The sequence below is a fragment of the Tauraco erythrolophus genome, chromosome Z (assembly GCF_009769465.1).
Source record: "Tauraco erythrolophus isolate bTauEry1 chromosome Z, bTauEry1.pri, whole genome shotgun sequence".
NCBI classification, from domain to species: domain Eukaryota; kingdom Metazoa; phylum Chordata; class Aves; order Musophagiformes; family Musophagidae; genus Tauraco; species Tauraco erythrolophus.
In genome coordinates, this window is record NC_141496.1 from 55,294,306 (window position 1) to 55,316,597 (window position 22,292).

Consider the following 22,292-nt stretch of genomic DNA (forward strand, 5'->3'; position numbering starts at 1 on the left):
TTCCTCCTCCTGGGAGGTGCCTTGCTGCTCCAGGAAGGGGCTCTGTGGCAGGTGGGCAGCTATCTGCCTTGCTGCTGTGTCTCCTCTTCCTTCTGAGCTTGCTTGGCATCTGAGGGCTCAGAGCCGCTTGGCGCACTGTAGGCCACTGCTGGCCCTCCTGTTATAGGTTCCCAACAGTGGGCAGTGTGGTAACTGATGGGCAGGAGGCCATTGTGATGGCGACTGCGTAGGCGGTGGTGCGTGTGAGCAAACATGGCGGGTTTGGGCATGGGGGGCCGTAGCCTGACAGTTTCCCGCACACAGGGGACAGAGGAGGGTGGCCGGGGCTGAGGGCCCCTTTCCTGGGCTCGCTCTCACCTGTCATGGCATGTCGCTTGGCCAAGAGTAAGGCTGCCCTGTGGGCATAGGCACCGCCCTCCGCCTCCCCTCTGGAGCCCCGGGCTCCAGCCCTCTCTTCATCCCATGCCTGATGTCTCCTTGATGAGATGCTGGCAGCCACATTCCAGGAGGACTGGAGGTCCTCAGTGACCCCGCACCGACCAGGTGCCCTGCGAGTGGCACAGCCCCCTGCGCTCGGCAGTGGCAAAGCATGGAGCCCTGGTCGCTGAGCCTGACCTGGGATGGGTCAATAGGACTCTTCAAGACAGAGTCTTGGAGCACATCACAATCATGAACACCTCCTGTGAAGTTCATTGGAATGTGTCTGTAACTCCCCTCTTTGGGAATGGCAGGAAATTTTGAACCCCTCGGATCAAAGGTACAAAAGCATAGTATCAGCTATGTGCTTAAAATAGGAAGTCATCTTTTTGTCTAAACTTCGTGAACATTGTGAACTTCAAGAACATTGTGAATTTTAGATAAATGGATATTTGATTTAATGAGGCTTGCAATAAAAACACATGCCTAATTCTGTTTTAGTAATGTAGGTAACTGTTGTATTAGGTCTATTTTGATGGAAAAATCTTAGCGTTTATATTAGTATTTCTTATGTTTGCAATATTTGTAAATAAGAAATGTAGTCTAAGTGTTGTGATGCATGCCTCCAGCATGTGATTTTAGTAGTTCTGAAGTCATATTGCTTATATAATATCTCACTCCATGTTTAGAGTTTTGCATTGCATGGAAGATCATGGTTTCAGTAGCCATAAAGTGCTACATTTCCTGAGATTGTATGGCTTTCTGCATATGCTGCTGTGGTTTTGTGTATGCTGCTTTGGTTCAAGTCAAAAACCACATATGGCACTATGCTGGATTTTTTAATTGCTTACTTTCAGAGGATTCAAGCCAGATTCTGTAGTTTTAGTAGGAAATACTTGTGTTTGTGGCCAGTTGTTGAATTGCATCCTTGACAGAGTACTAATACGAATGTACCACAGAAGATGGCTGTTACTGCAAATCTTTGATCTACTCAGTTTACTATGTATTTTGCTTGTGTTCAATGAATTCCACATACGAAAATTAAAACTAAAAATAAAAAGCAGTGGGATGTAGGAAACTGAATACAGAGCAACTTGTTCTGCAAGTGCAGTGTTTTGTATTTTACTGACATTTATGGATCTGATTTATTTTATAAATAAATATTTTTTTTATATCTTGCTGCTCAGCAATCTGAGCAATAAGATATAATGCAGATCACATTAGTAGGTGTGTTTCTTGATTGGCTTAAAGGAAACTGTGAAAGGAAACTAATATTACAAGAAATTGAAAAGCACTGAAGAGCTGTTTACTTGTTTAATAGCTTTACAAACTTAGGTTGTATTTGATAGAGATATTTTGCCAAGATACGTCTCAAAATTAAGTTAGTGGTAGATTGGGAACACAATGTTAAGTACAAGTGATATGGTCATTAACCTATATGTTACATATTTCTTTGACAGTCAGTCTCTGCTGCTTGTTTATCAAGTTGTTTTTTTTTCTGAACGAAGACATGCACATGCAATAATTGAGGCTACTTTGTAGTATCTCTGCTAAAGCAAGTAACTGGAATTTTTTCCTTTAAGATACGGATCTATGTTCGTGCTAGTCATTATGTATATTGCATTAGATAATTGCAGCGAAGAGCAGGTAGCCTCAGTCTTAAATCAGGTTTGATGCTGAGGTTCTTGAAAAAGATAGTAGCCAAGGCGGATAACGGTCATGACCTAGAAATAACTTCTATTTGTTTTTCTTAATTTTAAAGATGACTGACAGATAACAGTTGTAATTTACCAATAATTTTTTCTTCATTGTGACTTTTTTTTATCTTGTCATCGTTATAGAAAAAGTCACACCTGTCAGCTTTAAAAACTTTCTGGGCATCAGATAACTAAACATGGTGGACTAATGCATTTGAATAATAAACCAGTCTTGACAGATTGCAGAGGTGGCTCTATTCAGTAACTTATTACTCAGTGCTGAGAAGCTGGGAGTAGAATAAAAGAAAACAACTCTTGTTTTCCTTTTCTACTCTTTGAATATAAAGCAAAGTGTAAGTCTGACTTAGTAAAATACTGTAGGTATTGTGATGTATACTGTTGTGGAAAAAATTACTAACTGGAGGATCTGTGCCACTTATTTGATATTGTGATGATGATTTTGATTTTTTTAATTTATTTTGGTGATCCACTGTTTTTATCACAGCATGATAATTTATATGGAATACTTAATATGGTTTTCTTGATGTGATAAACAAAAGATGATAGTTTTCCATAATTAACTCTTCAGGAAATTCTTGAAAATAAGCTCCTGCAAGCTGTACATGTGTCAGCTCTGCTGTTGTCTTGTTTGCTTGTGTTAGCATTTATAGCATTATGTTCAATGTGCGGTTTCTTTGCACGAATCGTTTTAAGCCACTTGTCTGTTTTTTGAGGGATGGTTTAGTGAAAAGCAGATAACATAATCCCTAAATGTACTTAACTGGGCACACAAAAACTGAATAATCCAAAAGTGAGCGAACAAATGTGTTCACTACTGACATCATCGCTGCATTCCCACTCTTCTGCCAGGATCTCTCCTGTGCCGTCCTGTATGTGACACAACCATCTGACTCAATGAGGGCTCCGGTGTCAAGCAGTACATTTAGTATTAGCAAAGCTGAGTTTCTTATTTTTAGTTAAAAAATAAATGTAAGTTCTCATATTTTTTTCTATTTTACCAGCCCTCCAGTGGGTAGTCCTGCACACTTTTTGAGTGTGTGCACTCTATTTTGGAGGCCACTGGTATACAGCAACAATGTTTTAGGTGTCTAAAGAAAATTAACTTTTCTAGAAAAAGAAACTGGAATCTAAGCAGTATTCAAATAGTGAATTTACAAGTCAAGACTGTCTTGATTTTTGCCATCAGTAAAATGGGATTGAAAGCCGTATTGGTTTAAAATGGGTTTACAGTTTTGACAGGACAGTCACATAAAGCATTGTGGATGCCTTTAGTAAATTGAGTCCTTTCAGATGAAAGTGTTTTACTTGTGAGTAAGTGTAAATATCTAAGGATAAGTAAATGTGACTCATATCTGAAAAAAAGATTTCTGTTTTCAGAGTTGTAAACCTAGAAAGGAATTAGATATATTAGATATTTCAGTGTTAAAGTAACTTAGTGCAAGTATGTGATGCTGTTTTTTGGCCACAGTGAGTTTCATCATTTGTGGAAGAGTAGGAAGTTACTTTTAACTTTACAGTGACATTAGTGTGACAAGCATTGAATTCTGCACACAATTTGTGGGGGGTTGGGGTGGGAGGTACTTCTTTTTAAAAAGTTTTTTTGAGACTAGAGCAGAAGATCTGTCAAGCTTATAGAAAGGGTTGAATAGTAATGAAAGTATGTTATTGAGCAAGATACCTAAGGAGATTGGGATGTGTCTTCCAAGTTTCCGCTATTTCCTTCTTGTATTCTTAAACTAAAGGACTTTAGTGGATGAAGCCAGACTAATACGAAATAGAAATAAAGTATGTGCTCTTAATTGGTAGTAAGTATTGGAATATCCTGTGAACAAAAGGGTGAATTCTTCCTTTTCTAGAAATGAAAGTTTCTTTGTTTTTCTGACTTACCCTATTTTTTTAAAAGATTATATGAAGAGCTTACATTTATATCTTTATTGTGGGGAGAAAAACCCCAGGTGCTCTTTATTAGTAACGTGTCACTTTCTGACATTTCTTTTGGAGATCTAGAGACATGAAGAAATAATGCAAATAGCAGAATGATGTTAGGTCATTGTTTTAGAACAAAAGCAGTAAAACTGTTTTGATTAAAAACCAAAGCAAATGCCCAAACTTGTAGTACTTTGAACTGTTAATATGATTTTATAAACACAGGGAATTTTAGCCATAATACTCCATATCTGCCTTGCAGAAGATAGTAACTTAACATATTAAACACAATTTTCGAGTGTTCTGAAGTTTTTGTCTAATCAGAAGATCAAGTGTTGTATTTAGAATAAGTACTATTCTTGGCATGTTAAATAAAATGAACTTTATCACAGTTGAAACGCTAACTCCTTGCCCTGGATGTATACTTGACAGGAGTTGCCGTGATGCTTTCATGATACGGTGTGATAGAACAAAGTGTTAAAGGGTGTTTTTGACATCTCCTATATAAACACACTTCTGAAATTGGCAACTGCCTACAGGTCTGACAATGTCATGAATTCCTTTCTACAAAGGCTTCCTCTCTTACTAGCACATAGTTATGCAAACAAGTTCTATAAATCCAGACAAAGCCCAGAAATCTTCTGGCTTCTGTATTTTTGAAATGCGTTTAATATTTTAAAATGTTATAAAGTGGCAAAAAGCAGATGCAGTGGTAACTGGAGACTTAACTCCTCTTGAGAATATGGACTTAATGTCTTTAAACGTGCAAATATAAGAATAGAGATTCTCCAAATATGTCTCAGGCAATTAAAAGTGATGGTCTTTCTTCCAAATTCCCAGTGCTTTTCTCTTTCTATATGCTCAGGTGGCTTTTTTTTTGCCTTACATTTCAGTACTTATGTTGGGTATCTTAATTTGCTGCTGCTGATTCATCCACACTTCCATGTGTAGTTCCACCATACCCAAAAGTGGAGGCAGGAAACTTGAATTCTAGAGTTACAACATCCCCTCATGTGTACAAGTGTCTTTTCTGATCTGTTATCTGGCAATTAGGGATGGTCTTTTTAAAACTAAACCCACTATCTCGTACCATGTTCTGATGCAGTGTGGAACGTGTTATGTGCTTCTTCGTTATTAGCAGTAAGCTACTCTTGTGAAGTCTTTCTGAAATGGGTATGATTATGCATGTTAAGTATATTCGTATAGATATGGGTATGATCATGCATATTGAAAAAATAAATGGAAGCTCTAGTCCTCAAACAATTGAACACTGAAACTAGATTTTTAGGGATTATGTTTTTGTTATTCTCGAATGTAGGAAAAGCAGTTAGTGGAAATGCTCTTAGAAATGCTGCATTCATTTGCTTTTAGTTTTGCTAAAACTGCAAGGTTGTTATTTTTAATCAAAGCTACAGTGGACACAATTACAAATCTATTCCTGAGTGTAAGTAGCACTGTAAGATATGAAAAACTTGAGACTTGGTGTACCTCAAAAAACACTCAGTTATGGATGTTTTAATTTTTAAACTCAGCATTTGATCTGTAGAGAAGGAAGGCGAAATCTGGTATTTTGTTGCCATATTGTGAAAACAGATTTTCTGTTTCTGTATAGTACAGTATTGTAACAATGGACACCATAGAAAAAGCTCGTATGAAAGGAAAAATAAGTTTTCAGAGTACTGAATGTTTAAAGTAAATGAGACATAGAGGATACATACTGAAGAGCAAAAAAAAAATAATCTGTAATAACCAGCTTCCTTCAGAGAACAAAACTTATTCTGCTGAATGAGGAAGAGGTCCTGTGCATGTGAAGAAGTGCAAGGTGACTAGAGGCAACGATATCAAGTTCTTTTTAATTATATAGGCACACAGTGCATATGTACTAAAAGTAAAATTGGATCATAAGGCTTTAAATACTGGTATTTCCTTATGTCTGGATTACCTGGCTTCTTAAGGCAGGTGTTTTTATAAAGCTATGAAGTCCAGAAGTGCAGAATATTTTCATATTCATTTTTGGAATATATATGCCGTGCACTATATCGATAAAGTATATGAGTATATATGAAGATATATGAACATAAGGATAGAATGCGACATCGTTGCTAGTGTAATTGTAAACACAGTGCTTGAGAATGTTATATTAAAGAACACTTCCAGTCTTTTGATGCCTGGATTTATTTTGTCAAATATTCTTTCAGGAAGCACTTTCTAATGAAGCAGGTGGTCGTACGTGCACTGCTAACTTAAAGTTGATTATGCCTCTACTAAGGGTTTAGATACCGTTAACTGATTTGTTAAACATATTTGACTGATTCTCCTGCTGTGCCAGGAGAAGCCTTGTTATATGGACATGCTTGTTATGCTTCTGAGCAAGGAAAAGAATAGAAGTAATTTTTTTTCAGGTAACATGTATTTTTGCTGTTCTAGGCTGTGCACATCATTAGACCTTTGCCCAGTGATTCTGGTAACAGACTAGATAATAAGGGAATGTTCTCGGTGTAGCCCGTGCGACTTTTAGCCCTGGTTTTTGAGATATTTATGGCCTTGGTCTGAGGAAACGTGTACTCCAAGTATGTGTTCCTGCCAGGGTTTCTTGGATGCTGCTGTAGAAAACAAAAGTAAATTTTTTGACGTAATAGTAAAGTCTTTGTTTTTTATAGTTTTTATGAACAGCAAATTAACATATTCTTCGAGTGTTTTATGTTGGACAATACGACACTTGTTTTACATCAGACATAGAAATAAGGTATCAGAGTGACAGTTCACATTTTAGAGTCCATGTAAAGTTTGAAAATAAATGTAACTTTAACGCTAAATTTGCCTTTTGCCCTCTTAGGTAGTTGTATTTTATACCTGTTTACAGAGTATTTAAGACCTTTTAACCTGAGCATACAATGGGGTATTTTTGTACCCATATCTTGTATTTGGACATGATGTATGTTTTGTTCTGAGTTTAATTATTATTTTAAAAATGTCCTAAGTAAAAAAATAAATATAAAAATACACAACTAGGACTTAAAAAATTGTGTTTCTTAGTATAAAATTTTAAATGTAAAGTTATGTTTTATTCAAAAACATTCTTCTAAATCGTTTTAATGATTTGACAGTAAAAATAGAATTTAATGGATTTTTCTGGATATCAATTTTTGAAAAAATTTTAAGAATTTGAGTGTCTAGTGTGATACTTCAGAAGTGAAATCAACATGAATCTTTAACATAGGTTCACCTTGAGACTTCTAAAAATTCTGTTATCTGTCCTTGTGATGACATTCAAAACATCCCTGTCCTTCAGAGGGTTTGACTTAATAAATCTATCTACCATACGTTTTACTAGAAATCTAGATTTTTTTTTTTTTAAAAACCCTAAACTTCCACTCTGTGGTATTTATACTTTTAATGGACTAACTCATATTTAAGAAAAATGTTTCTTTTATGTGCTATCTAAACAGAAACCAAAAATAATGGAGGAAGAGAAGACAGGAGAAGCCTTCTAGTGCAAATTTAAGTGGAAAATGCTTGTGTTTGGAGAAAAATCCTAACAAGTGATGACTATAACAATTTTGTCATCTGTGGTGTTTTTATTTTCATGATGCATCTAAAACTTGACAATGTCTCATTAAACTTGAGGATTCATTAATCTCTTCTTCTGGATTTTTAAATGAATTCTATAGATCATAAAGTTATTTTATTCCTGAATGTAGGTTCGTCATAGCCTTAATTTAAAAAATTTAACTCAAATGCCTATTTTTTGAAAAGGTGTTTCTTTAAACCTCTCCTCATATCTTTTTCAAATCCTGATTCAATTTACTGTTACAAAACCTAACAGATAACTTCTGGTTTTTATTTTTTATAAAAAGCTTTTAAATCTTTCACAAGTCAAACATGCAGTTTTCATAAAGGATTTAATTAAACTGGTACTACATTTATTACTCCTGTCTTCATTACCTGTAGTTTTTGCAAGATTTTGTTATTGCTTTTGTGTGAAAAATGTATCTTTTACATCAGATCAACTTGAAATAGGGTAGGAATTTTATTAGTATGTTCATTAATCTTATTTAACCCCTTATAATTACTTTGTATCTTCATTTTACAGATGGAATACCTCAGGTTTACTATTTTGGCCCATGTGGCAAATATAATGCTATGGTGCTAGAACTGCTTGGACCTAGTCTGGAAGATTTATTTGACTTGTGTGGTAGGACATTTTCTCTTAAAACCGTTCTTATGATAGCCGTACAGTTGGTAAGTAGAATAGATGTTAATTTGAGTGTTTATTAGAATAACTAAGTCAGTCTTCAGTGGATTAAATGCTGATTTCATTTGAGAGATTTGCACTTCCTGTGTTTTAAATTGATGTTGGTGGCTTCTAAAGAGCCTGTGATACTGTTTTAGCAGGAAGATTGTCTTATGTCACTTTCATGTACTTTGTTCTAGTTTTTCAAGAATTGTTGCATGAATGTAGTTTCATGGTATCTTCTGAGTTCTCATGATCACAACCTGAAATAGTGAATTTTTAGTTTGACATACTCAGTTAAAAAGAAAACCTTCATGAAATAAAAATAATTTTAATCCACAAAAGCAGCTGGATGATGGGACTCCTAAATAGAATAAATACTTTTCCTGGGCGTTCTCAGACAAAAAGCAAACAAAGTCCCCCAAACTCTTCCTGAAATACTAAAATGGCACAAAATTATTCAAGGAAGAATTTGTCCTTTTTTTTCAAGATTTCCTGATTGCTTCCCACCTGGGGGTGGGTGGAAGTGCAAAGAGAGAGAAAGAGAAATAAGGCTTTGCATGTTTATCTTGATACGTGTTTTAAATTAAGTCCTGATGAAATGTTTATGATAGTGAACCTTCACTTACCTATAGAGGTAGTGATATTTTTAGGGTAAAAATAACACAACTGTAATTGGATAACAGGCCTGCAACTATAGACATATTCTGCTTATTTTCAGCCGAAATGACAAAGTTCATTTTTTCAAAACACTTATATCATCACAGATCCAAAAATCATCTTTATTGAATACTTGCTGTTCCTTTCTAAACATATATAAATTTTGATGGAAAGCAGTCTAGCTAGAATAGAGGTTAAATGCATAGTACTGAACTTTCAGTGCTTCTCTTGTTTATACCTTTAATATGCAAGAGATCTACCTGGAACTTTGCTGCTCACTGGTTGATGACATAATTTCTGGTTATAGTTTTAATGTACACAAACATCCTTGGTGCCAACTGTGCTTAAAGAAGATAACTTCTGTTATATACGAATTCATGTTTGATGTCCAGCGTGAAAGTTTCCAATACACGATGTGGTGTATCTGCTAAGGGGATGTGTACAATTTTAATTGACTTTAACTGGGAGATACTTTAGAACAATAACTCTTTGATTTGAAGGTGATAGGAGGGGTGATTTCCTCTAAATATAAAGTCAATGTAAGTTATTTAGCTTCTGCCACAATTTCATGTGGCAACTTGAAGCTTAAACTAACCTTTCTGTCATTTTGTCCTTTTATGAAAGATTTCTCGTATGGAATATGTCCATTCCAAGAACTTGATATACAGAGATGTAAAACCTGAGAACTTCTTAATAGGACGACCTGGAAACAAAACCCAGCAAATCATTCATATTATAGATTTTGGTTTGGCAAAGGAGTATGTAGATCCAGAAACCAAGAAGCACATACCGTATCGAGAACACAAGAGCCTTACAGGAACAGCTAGATACATGAGTATAAATACACATTTAGGAAAAGGTACGTGTGTTTAAGTGCAGAAACAGGAATTCAACAGCTGTGATTTGTCTAAAATCATCTTGGTTTTAAGTTGTAATTTTTCTCAGTCTTTAGTCATTAAGAACTGCAAGTTTTGTGTACAGTGTGAAATTATAGTTTGTCCTTATGGAAATACTGTTTATGGGAATAAGGTTCTTTGTGTTTCTGATCATCATCATCATGTCTCAGCAAATAATTGTTATTTTTGTTAGATAGCTGTAAAGAAAGATGAAGTCTATCTTTTTGTATCATAACATCTTCACATTAGAAGTCTACCATGGCGGAGTGGGGTGGGCAGGAAGTAGATATACTTATTAAAGATATTAAAATGAATAGGTTGGGACAGCACAGATTTTCAATGCTATCTTGCCAGTTTTTTGGTCCCTTTGAAATGTACCATGTAGTGGAATAAAAGTAGCTTATGTTTGATTCTGATTTCTTGATTTTTTTATTTATAATGCTTATTCTGTTAAAGAGGCTTTGTCAGAATAGTTACAGGTTAAACTAGTGTTGTAAAATTATGATTAGCTAAAGAAATAACAGGATATATAGAGAGAGAGGTAAGTTGTTACTGAATTAATAAATTTAGCTGGAAAAAAGCGTGTTACCATTCAAAGTGGTCTTTGTTTATTTCAGTTATGTAGAGGTTTCTAGTGAAAACAGGTTTGACACCTTGAATTTGTGTAAACCAGTTGCATATCATTGCATGGTAATCACTAATTAGGTTGTTCTTGGAATTGGTCATCAAAAATGTTCCACAATACTTATGGTTCAAAGGTATTTCATCTTAATATGGCAAATGAGAAACCATTCACATTTTCCAGATAGTAATGAGATATTTTGTCAATAAAATCAGACCACAGTAGCTTGCGCTTAGCAGCTGTAGCTGATGAAATTATGTTAACATGTAGACTCATAGAATCATTTAGGTTGGAAAAGACCCTTAAGATCATCAAATCCAACCAAAAGCCTAGCTCTGCCAAGTCCATTGCTAAACTGTGTCCTTAAGCGCCATGCCTACACGTCTTTTAAATACCTCCAGGGATGGCGACTCAGCCACTTCCTTGGGCAGCCTGTTCCAATGCTTGACAACCTTTCAGTGAAGACATTTTTCCTAGTATCCAATCTAAACCTCCCCTGGCGCAGCTGGAGGCTATTTCCTCTCATCCCATCACTTGTCACTTGGGAGAAAAGACCGACACCTACCATGCCACAACCTCCTTTCAGGTAGTCATAGGAAGCGATCAGGTCTCATCTCAGCCTCCTTTTCTCCAGGCCAAACAATCCCAGTTCCTTCAGCCACTCCTCATAAGACTTGTCATTCTTACGAGGTCATTCTTCATCAGCTTCATTGCTCTTTGAACACGCTCCAGCACCTCAAATGTAGTTCAATTCGATTTTTTTTTTTTTATAATAAAGTCATCATAGATTTCCTTTAAAGGATAGTAATTACACATGTGCGTTCAGCCTTTATCCCTTTTGTCTATAGGCAAAAATATTTTTACTTAATCAGTATGAGGCTCTTCTGCCTATTTCTTCATGCCTGCCTTAGCATCATGGTTTAGCCCAGCCAGCAGCTAAGCTACCATGTGGTCACTTGCTCACTCCTCCCCTTGGTGGGATGCAGAGAAGAAAAATGTAAAAAAAGGCCTGAGGGTTGAGAAAAGAACAGGGAGGGATCACCCACCAACCATGGCCCTGGGCAAAACAGACTCGAGTTGGGGACAAATCAATGTAATCCGTTAACAGTTCATTCAGAGAAAGTAACAAGAAAAAAAGCCAGATCTTAAAACACCTGTCCCCCACCCCTCCCTTCTTCCTGGCTCTACTTCTTCCCTCAGCAGCACAGGGGAGTGGGGAGTTGGGCAGGAGTTGCCAGTCAATTCGTCACACGTTGTTTCTGCTGCTTCTTTCTTAAAGCAGGAGGACTCCTTCCACTCTTTTCCCCTGCTCAATGGATCCCCTCCTAATGGGACAGTCTTCTCCATTGTGAGTTCTTCCCACAGGATGCGATCCTTACCCATCAGATTTATCCAGCGCAGGCTTCTTCCCCACAAAGTCATGGCTTCTTAGGGGGCTGTCACCCGCTCTGGCATGGGGTTCTTCATGGGCTTCAGATGCCTTTCTGCTTTATAGTCAGTCTGCAGCAGCAAACGGAGACCATTCACTATGATTTCCTTCAGGCACAGGAATCTGCTCCAGCGTGGGGTTCTCCAAGAGCTGTGGGTCAATCTCTGCTCCACTGCTAGTTTCCATGGACAGCAGAGGAATCTCAGCTCCAGCACACCTCCTCCTGCTCCATCTTCGCTGTCCTTGGTATCTGTCTAGCAGTTTCTCTCAGGTCTCAGTCCTCTCTCTGCTGCAGCTGTGCTGGCCCTGACAAACCTTGGCAGTCCCAGCAGGACTAATTCCACCCAATGGGCGCTGCAAGAGCAGGTGCTTTGGAGCAATCCAAGCTGCACCTCTGCGGCCATTTCCAGTGGAGTGACGGTGGCCCAGTGTGGGCAGCTGCCTGCCTGGGAGACGGGGTGGCCAGCCTCCTGCCACCCCTCTCTCTTCACTGTAGGTCCAGCCTGTTTCAGGCTCCTTTGTTCCTTTTTTAAATACAGCATTCACAGAAGTGCTGATTGTCTCGGCCCTGGCCAGAGGGGAAGGGGGCTCCGACCTGGCCAGAGACTGGTCTGATTGGTTTTGAAGCCTGGGAAGCTTCTCGCAGCTTCTTACAGAGTCTATATCTGCAGCCCCTCCCCTGCTACCAAAACTTCATCACATAAACTCAGCTCACTTAGTCTCAAAATAAAGACTAGGGATGGAAGACCTCTCTAGCTTTCTTGACTGCTAAACTGGCTTCAGGTATGCCTTTTCTGTGAAAATGTAGAGAAAGAATATATACAATGACTGTTTAGTGCGTTCCATGGCAAAGGTAGATCTGTGTGTACAAAACGTCATTCAACAGCAAACTTGGGAAATTTGCAGCATCTCCAGGCAGGTTAAAGAATGTGGAGCTTTTCCAAATTAAGCAAAACCTGGACATCTTCAAAACAAGTAGGAGGAAGACTTAAACAGTTACATTTAAATGGTGATGAAAGGATGTTTTTCTGTGTTGATATTTCAAAAGGATATAGATTTCACATGGACAAATATAATAATTTATAATTTAAAATTAGTTTTGAATTGTATTTCGCCTGACTTGCATCTCTACATCCTCCGACTTCTTTGCTTCTTTATAATCAAAGCTGAAGGATTTAATTTCACGATGTGCTGTTCATTCCAGGTTTTGGCATGGGTTGGTCTTGCTTTCTCCGTGCAGCTTTGTAAAACAACCTCAAATTTCTCCATTAACTAGGGAGAAGAAAGCAGGTCTAGCTATGGCTGTTTTGTATTCATATGTAAGACTAACAGTCCATATGATGTCCCAGATATTATTGGAAGCATGTGGTTAGAAATCACCAAATCAAACAGTTGATGAAAGGCAGTCCCAGTCATTTGAGGTGCTGTACACCTAAATGTAAATAGCTCTGTACATATTTGCACACTGCATATTTTTTTTAGGGAAAAGGAAAAAGTACTGCTTGATGTGTTAACTGTCTTGCCTTTTTATCTGATACCTGATTTTGGAGGCAGCCTTTTGAGGTACTTTTAAAATCTCGTTGCCAGTCCCACATCCTGGAAACATCTTGATAAGGTGGCTGCCTTTCTTATATGCATGCTTCTAGGGGAAAGTTCTGAAAATAAGACAAAATAGTAGTTGCTTCCCTTTGTAAAGGTGGAATATTGGGCGTGTGTGTGTGTGTTTTTCATTTTTTTTAATTGCTTTTGGAGAAAGTATAGAATTAATTAAAGTAAGTAAAAGATAGTTTGTCAAAGAAGACATTTAGTATCTAGAATATAAGCACGTTTTGCGAAAAGCAATTGAGACTCTTGGCTCTGTGAGCATTCTGGAATACAGGTTGCTTGGCTAAGCCTATATGTAATCGAGAAGCTGTGAAACAGTGACCCAGTTTGCTTTTTTTTTTATGACTGAAGCTTTTGTGCGTAAAGAAGTTAGTCAATATACAAAGTTTAACTGTCGTGTAGTTGAACGGATGAAGTGAAACGGGTGAGAAATGTCATCCTTTCACTGGCAAGTTGAGTCGTCATAGTTTGAGGGAAGTTTTTTGTTATTCTTGCAGACTTCCTTTTCTGATAATACAAATGAATTCTGGAACCATCCTTCTTTCAAATAAGTGGTTTGTGAACAAGGTTGACATGAACAAGACAGCTGAGGAGTAGAAGGACCTGTTTTGAACTTTGACTTAAATACTTAAATAACCCTTGTTACCATATTTAGTTTCCAAGACATTCTGTCCTTCTGCAGTACTTTTTAATACCTGAAGTATGTCAATGTCTTCATATGATTTTCTACTCAGGTCTTCACTGATAAGCAAGATTTTTTTTAAAGCAAAAATAATCTTTATAATAGTATGAGTAGTGATTCCTTTGAAAGATATACAAATGTGCACTTTTGCATAGTTAGTGTCTGCAAAGCAATCTACAGAGTTAAACATGAAAATGGCCATATTTGTAGTTCATGTCTTTAAAGACTTTATTAGTATTTATTAATAGTTTATTCTCTCTGTTTAAGTAGGATACAGTGATAAAAGATTTAAGAATTTTCATGTTTTTAATAAATTGATGAAAGTGAATTTTACAAGACATTGTGTAGCGGTTGGCTACAGGTTTTGTATTAAAATGTATAGCTTGCAGTGCAATAGCGGAATAGAAGTTGGCCCACTGAAGGTGATGCTTACTTCTAGAAGGAAAGAACGATGATTCCTAGAGATTGTCATGGAAAGGAAGACCAAATGGATAATGAAGAAAAGTGTGAACAATTACAGGTTTCAGCATTAGGTATTAAAATTAACAAATCTTTCAGTTTATTGGAATCTAAACTGCACTAAACCCTGTGTTTCAGGGGTTGATTCACAAAGCATTCAGTTACTCCTACCAGAGGGCTGCATCCAGGGTGTAAGGGAAAGGCCAGACTCAGTGTCAGCTATCTGATATTCATCTTCCACAGTCAGTGACCAACAGCCTCGGGAGGTCAATTTTTGCTAGATACTGACAAGATCACAGCTGGCAGCTGTCTTTGCTTTCAACTGTCTACCCACGTATTTTCATGTGGATGGGGCAAAGGAGAGAGTGGAATCTCTCCTTGTTTCAACTGATACTTCAGAGCCTCAGGACATTACTTTCATTCTGTTTTGTGCTTCTTCAACTGCTGAGTCTCAGAAAATGCCTCAAAATTAGAAGGTATTGTTTAGGTAGTTGAGCAGCGGCCAGTTTAAATATCAGGCATTGTGGTTCCTTTCCTCATTGCAGAAGTGTCTGTTGGCTCGTGGCAAGTAAAGAAACATTCCAGTAGTGGACTGCAAATCTCAGAATGATTGAGGTTGACAAGAACCTGTGGAGGTCATCTTGTTCAACCTCCCTGCTCAAGCAGGGCCAGCTAGAGCTGGTTGTCCAGGACTGTGTCCAGATGGCATTGAATATCTCCAAGACAGAGACTTCACAACCTCTTGGGGCAACCTGTGCCAGTAATACATGTTCCTGTAGCACATACAGAGCAGAAAATTTTTAATATTTTCTCACCACATTAAATTGTTACTGGTTGAGTAGTTGTAGTTGGAAGTTTGTCAGATGGATAAAAGGTTTATTTATGAACTTTTTTTATTTAATATTTATTAGAGGTAATAGTCATAAGCTTAAACTATTTTTTTTGTTATTGTTTTACAGTTGTGTAAAAATAGGAATCCTTTTCCTTTTTCAGTTAAATTTATTTCCACAATGGTATTGAAACCGTATCTGAGAACTGGCCTACTAGAACACATTTTGACCATTCTCTCGCATTAGAAATCAGTATGCCAGCTTTATTGCAGCAGTTCCTTTAGGGTTTGAAAATGGAAGGAGAATCCTATCTTTAGAATACAGCAACTAGAGCGTTGCAGTATTTTTAGTTAAGACCACAATGACGACAAATATGTTGTGACTCTAAGTCTTGTCATCGTTGATGTCAGTGGGTTTTGAAATTCTTGAATAAGAAGCAGTCTCGTAATTAAAACAGTAGAATAGCATATTCCAGATAATTTAAATTTAATGAAAGACCTCCCGCCCCGCTTATCTATCCAAAAATGTATTGTATATGAAGCCAGGTGCATTTGCGTAGTAAAAGGATGTATGAAAAGTAACTGAACCATTATAACCTTGTCATGTTTGCTAGATGTATTATTCTTCACCAAGTAAAGACAGAAACTGCATTGTTGTCAAGCCATATTGGAGCCAAAGATCTTTAAGATTAAATTAAATGATTTTTCATTTAAAGAACAATCATATTTCCTGATAATATAATGAATATTTAATACTGAGGACACTTTTTAAAACTTGATAGCAGGGTTTGAACTTCCTAAACATAACTTTTAGAACATGAGTTTCTCATGTAAAGGAAGCATTCACTTTATTTTTCAGGCATGGTATACCAAGTTGGTGTCAGCTTAGGGGGATACAACCTATTTTAAAGTCAAGTAAGTTTTTTTAGTCCTTCTTAAATAAGAGATCTCCTCCATATCATTTAAGAAGATAAACCAGAAGTTAAAACTGGTAATTACTTGAAGATCATAACTGAATTTTGAGGGGATTATATGTCTGATATTAATATAGGAACATTGTAAATGACACTTTTTCCTTCAAGGGAGACTTTTCTACTGCACAGGTAGAATCTTGATCCCTGGTTGGGCAGGTTTATTTTTGTCTAATGGTAACTTGTTTAATATGTATGAAAGTTCTGCCAAATTTAACTTGTGTATCATGAGTAGTTGTGTACCCCCTCAGCCTGATTCAAAGCCGTGAGGAAGAGTGAGTAATTGTATACTGGCCTCTATGGCAAAGGTAGCTGTGAGAATGCTAATACGCTTTACAGCTTATCTCACTTTACTGTAGTAAGTCTCCTTCTCACAAGATATTCTCAAATATATAGTAACTTCTTAAGCATAGATGAAAAAGGTTTAGAATGCCTTTCTGAAATCTTTACAGTAATGTTGCTAAACCATGCAAAGGAACACAACCGCAGGTAAAAAGTCTGCGTCAGTTCAGGCTCAGAGCCTGACTGTTTTGCAGGCATTTCTTGGGTGACAGAGAACTATTCATCATGATCTCTTAGGTCTAACAAACAGTGAACAGTATGAATGGGTCTCTTACTTTCATAGCTTCGCCTTTATGCAGAGTTTGTTTTTTCAGCTCTTTCAAGTTCTGTTGTCTCTTTGGTTGTGGAGACAGTGGCATATAGGATACATATGTCAAGTTGGTGTCAGCTTAAGGTAATACAAACAATTTTAAAGTCAAGTAAATTTTTTCAGCACTGAAAATACTGGTAATAAAAGAATTTTTTACGGCAGTATTATAAGTCTAGGTAATTTTTCTAGCAACTTGAATGGTCTGACAGTAAAACTAATGCATGTGTTACTGCTTCTTGACTATCTAAGGTGTCAGCTGACCCTTGTGAAAAATAAGTGTGTTTTCAGTAAAGAGGGAGACTGTCAGGTTCGTGTTCTCTTACAGGTTGATATCAAGTATGCATTTATTTGTTCTGCATTAGTACATATGAATAAAAAAGTATATTGTCCTTTGATCAAAAGTACGTTTTGGGATCTGTAGTGTTTAAAACTGTCATAACAAGTACATAGTAACTAAGAAAGCCTTTAAATGTTTGCATATGTTTAGTTGAATCTTGCACAAAATTACCAAGGCCCAGTTTTTTGAGGTGTATATGGAAGGTGATGTGTAGTTACTGAATGTTGTGTAGCTGATTATTTCAATGATCTTTTTTCCTGAAACATACATTTGATCCAGGGTTTCTGGTAGTTTTGAGCCAAGCTAGGAGTTTGGATCTGGAATAGAAGGTATTTTGTCTATGTGAAAAATAATGTGGCTTTATTCAGGTAGCTACAAATATTCTGCAGCCCTTACCAGCATATAGCTGGTGCTCTTGCTTCTGTAACGAAGTTTCTCTTGGGAATAGGATTACTCCATGCTTCTTTTCCATTCCCTTTTCTTTTCAGGAAGGGAGAGAGGGATTGCAGAGAATGTAGATGCTAACTGGGATCTAAGGAAGACAAAAATCTATACAATTTTCTGTATTTGCTGGAAATCTGAATTGGCAATTTTTTTTTGGATTTCCCTAAATTCAGAAAAACAGCATATTGAATTGTCTGATTTGTTTGGCTACAGGAAGTGTAGTCATATTAAGTTATAATTGCTGTAACATGACTATCTCTAATAGTCTGTGGAGAACAACCAATATCCTTGGTTGTATTGGTTTTTCTTGGTAGTGCTTAATTATTGTAGAGCCAGAGGTTAGTTATCTTACAATGAATGCCTGAGACACTCTTGGGAATGAAACAACTCTGCTCTTTAATGTTAATTGGAAGGCCAAATGAAGTCAATTTCTTTAAACAGTTTTCTTCAAACAAAACCAAAAAACCCCCACCCTTATCTTTATAGTTGATCTGCTCTCTTATCAGAGCTGTCGTATGTTCTAGGTTTAAAATCAGTTTTGTGGGGCCTGACTTTTTTTCAGTCTAAACCAGCGAAAAATAATACTACATTGGATTAATACATTTCTTATAGTAAGAACAAAAAATGTTTGGACCTAAAATTGTGTTAGCCTAAATCCTTGAGTTTTTCTAGAAACTCAAAGAAAAAAATGTTTTCTGCAGTTACAGACTGTGCTTTGTGGTGATGGTCCTCCTGGAGTCCTAGAACTTTAATTTGTCACTGAGCCAGTTTTGCAGGTTGAAGTCCTTTTCCAGACCTAGGACTCCCATGGGAAGTTTACTAGGCCCTTTCTCATACCTGCTGAATTATTACTGCACCTCAGGGGCAGGATTGTAGCTGCCTCAGATAAATACCTTTTTCTGTCTAAACTAAACTTGTAAATGCATAATTATATGAAACAATGCTCCTAATACAAACTGAGCTAAATAAATCTTTGCTTCGTTAATTAAAGGTACAACTGAAAATAGGACTTCTTCCATGAAGTCCATATTATTCTCAACATAACAGTATGGCATACAATGTGTGCTTATGATAAAATAGGCATAAAACTTTATTTTTAAGAACCAGCATCATTAGCTTCAGTATTCATGATTTTCTTCAGGAAGGGATGCTATTTTCCTCAAATTATATTGTTGCATGGAATCATAACGTTTTTAGTAAGACTACAAACTCTGGATGATAACTTATGAATTTATTTTTTGCTCAACTTTATAGACTGACAGTTCAGGATGTGTCGATTGTCACTTTCCATCTACTTTGTGATTACAGTAACAAGTCTGCATATCAAACTGTGTAATCATCCTGGTAGCTAATATTGTGTTTTCTGATCCAAATAGATTTCAGCATTCCTATAGCAAACAGTAAAATTTTCTTTGTATGGAGAATGCATTGTTTATAATGGATGCTTACTGGAGACTGACTATATGTTGTTTGACCTGTGTTATGATTACCTTCTGTGCATGCTGAAAAAAGAATTTCTGGAGATAGCCTGCTAAATGAAGTTCTAGTTGTTACTAAAATCAACCTATTTGAATTGGGATGGTTAATTCACGTATAGCTTGTGAACTAAATAACAGGTATTAGTTTCTTACTAATTTAGCTAGCTTCAGGTGATCTCTTTGAGAGAGAGGAAACCGTGTGCCTTAAAGCTTTACTGTGTGTTTGTCATCTTATGATCGCATTACCTTTTAGGCAACAGATCTCTCATCTCATTAAATTGTGATGCACTAGGATCAGTGTACATCAGCAGCCCTTACTCCAGCTGATGCTTAAAATCCTTTTGTGTTCTAGCTAGTCCACTAGCTATTTTTTTTTTCCAGTTTTCAGAGGTCCTTTTTCCAATGATAGCAATATCATCTTTGGGTTTCTGGTTTCTCGGGCTTATCTTGAAGAATTTAATCCATAGGAAAGGATATTTGACTGCTATTTTTTAATTACTCCAAAACGATTAGTGAAGAACTCGAATGGATTCTAAATAACAATCCTCTTCCTCAAAAATTAAAAACCAAGAAATCCTTTCCTGAAGTAGATTTTTGAAGACACTGTGAATTCAAATAGTGTATCCCAGAAGTAGTTCCCACAGAACCATGGTACAGTAATATCTCCAATGATCACAGAATCACACAGAATCACAGAATGTTAGGGATTGGAAGGGACCTCAAAGGATCATCTAGTCCAATCCCCCTGCTGGAGCAGGACCACCTCCATTAAAAAAAAAAAAACAACCCTCTTAATTAGAGATAATTTCAGGGTAAAGATTAAATGCTTCTTTTTTCATAGAAAGGACTCTCAGTGAAGGAGCAATTGCCTCAGTAAGTTGTTTTGTTTTTCTTAAAAAGCAGACGTTAATTTTTCATCAACGTAGAAGTTAATGCAAAAGAGGGGAATTATTGTCCCTTAACAAAGACTGAATAGAACTTTCCAGTACATTTTTTGTGGGCCATGCCTCAGTGTTCCTCACAGATAGGCCATCTATTGCGCACTCAGAATGTTTGTGTATGCTTTGCCACCATCTTTTCTCTGATCTGTCCTGCATAAAACACTGCATTGCACAAAATGTTTGTCATGAGCAGTGCTGTGCTCGGGGTGAAGTACTCATCATATTCATGTCCACCCTATCTAATAAAAAGCTAGGGATTTCTGCAGGCAGCTGGGATCGACGTTTCCTTCACATACTGAAACCTGTCAGGCACAGACCTCTACTGCTGTTCCTGCTTTCTTCTTAACCTACATGGTTGCATCAGGATAGCATATGGTCAGCAAATGGAACGTTACAGGGTTGGCAGAGAAATTCATATAAGACCAGATTGTCTGGAGGGCACTCACTGAGAAAAGTGGCAAGAGTAGACAATAGTTGTGGTGCAGTGGACAAACAAGAAGAGTGCCGGGAAGGGAAGTGGAAACATGGTAATGAGTAAAAGAGAAATGACTGTGAAAAAGCCTCATATGGCTGGCAGATGTGTGATGAAGTAAGGGGCTAGATTTAGCCCATGCTCTGAATAACCATGCAATTTTTTAGTATTTTATTCATTTGCTAGTATGTGTTTACTCAGTGTTCGAATTAGAAGGTAAGGATAGAAAACAGAGTAATAAGTAAATTATTCTTTATATATGAAAATTAAGATATGTTTTTCAGGTGCAATGTATTTGTAGCAATATTTTGGGTTGATCAGATCAAAGCCAGTTTGGCTTTAACTTTCCTGTGTTCAAAATCTAACAAACATTTTTTCATTTACTTTTCTGCTCCATTTCTCTTGCTGTCAAAGCATAATGATTTTGTCTTTGAAAATACTGACTAGAAAAAATGTTAATTCTTTGGTCTTCTGCCTATGTCAGAGAGGGAATAAAAGTTCGAGATAAATGCTACCTGTTACTCCAAAACATAATACGCTGCTTAACAGGTGTGTCAGCAGCAGTACAGAATGAAGTAAATGTAAAATGTATTCTCTACTAGTCATTTAAAGACTCTTACTATTATCTATTCATTCAATTTTCCCAAGAGTAATGGATTTTATTTAAAAATATTATGGAATGTACTTTGAAAACTTTGAATGCACTGTTTTGCTTGTTACTTTCCATTTTCTTTAACTTTCTGTGAGCTTTTTGAAGGACTGCCACTGCTCTAGTACAGATGAAAAATTGTAGCCATGCCAGACATTGTCTTCTGCAACTTAGCTTTTAAGTCAGCTAGTCTTGAGAGCAGTCTGTATGTATATGCCTCTCCATGCTGCTTTCTGGTCAAATAAGACTTCTGAGCCTTCTTCAGTCCACCTTTGGCCTACTCAGAAATTCCATGAGGAGTCCCTGAGAAAAATAACATCTTTTTCTTGATTTTATAGGGGAAAAGTGAGTTCAATTAAAGCTTTCTTAAATTGTTTCAAATTCATAGATTTCATAGATTTCATAGATTTCTAGGTTGGAAAAGACCTTAGAGGTCATCGAGTCCAACCATCCCTAATCCCCATTAAACCATATTCTCAAGTAGATCATCCACCCTATTCTTAAACACATCCAGGGATGGGGACTCAACCACCTCCCTGGGCAGCCTATTCCAGTGGCTGACAACCCTTTCAGAGAAGAAATGCTTCCTAACATCCAACCTGAACCTCCCCTGACTAAGCTTATACCCATTTCCTCTTGTTCTATCACCCATCACTAATGTAAAGAGTCCTTCCCCCACCTCCTCACCATCTTTTCTCAAGTATTTGTAGGCTGTAATCAGGTCTCCCCTCAGCCTCCTCTTCTCCAGGCTAAACAGCCCCAACTCCCTCAGCCGCTCCTCATAAGTTTTATTTTCCAGCCCCTTGACCAGTTTAGTCGCCCTTCTTTGGACTTGCTCCAGGAGCTCAATATCTCTCTTAAAGCGAGGGGC

At 37.0% G+C, this 22,292-nt stretch overlaps 1 protein-coding gene across 10 annotated transcripts in view; it reads left to right on the top strand.

Moving 5' to 3' along the window:
* The window catches only part of CSNK1G3 (casein kinase 1 gamma 3), a 69,344-nt gene that overhangs the window by 23,761 nt on the left and 23,291 nt on the right, over positions 1-22,292 (top strand). For all 10 annotated transcript variants that reach the window (XM_086629973.1, XM_086629972.1, XM_086629970.1 and 7 more), the window contains 2 exons: positions 8,155-8,303; positions 9,580-9,814. In XM_086629973.1, coding sequence (XP_086486099.1) covers positions 8,155-8,303; positions 9,580-9,814 — 384 coding nt within the window. The remainder of the gene's footprint in view (positions 1-8,154; positions 8,304-9,579; positions 9,815-22,292) is intronic.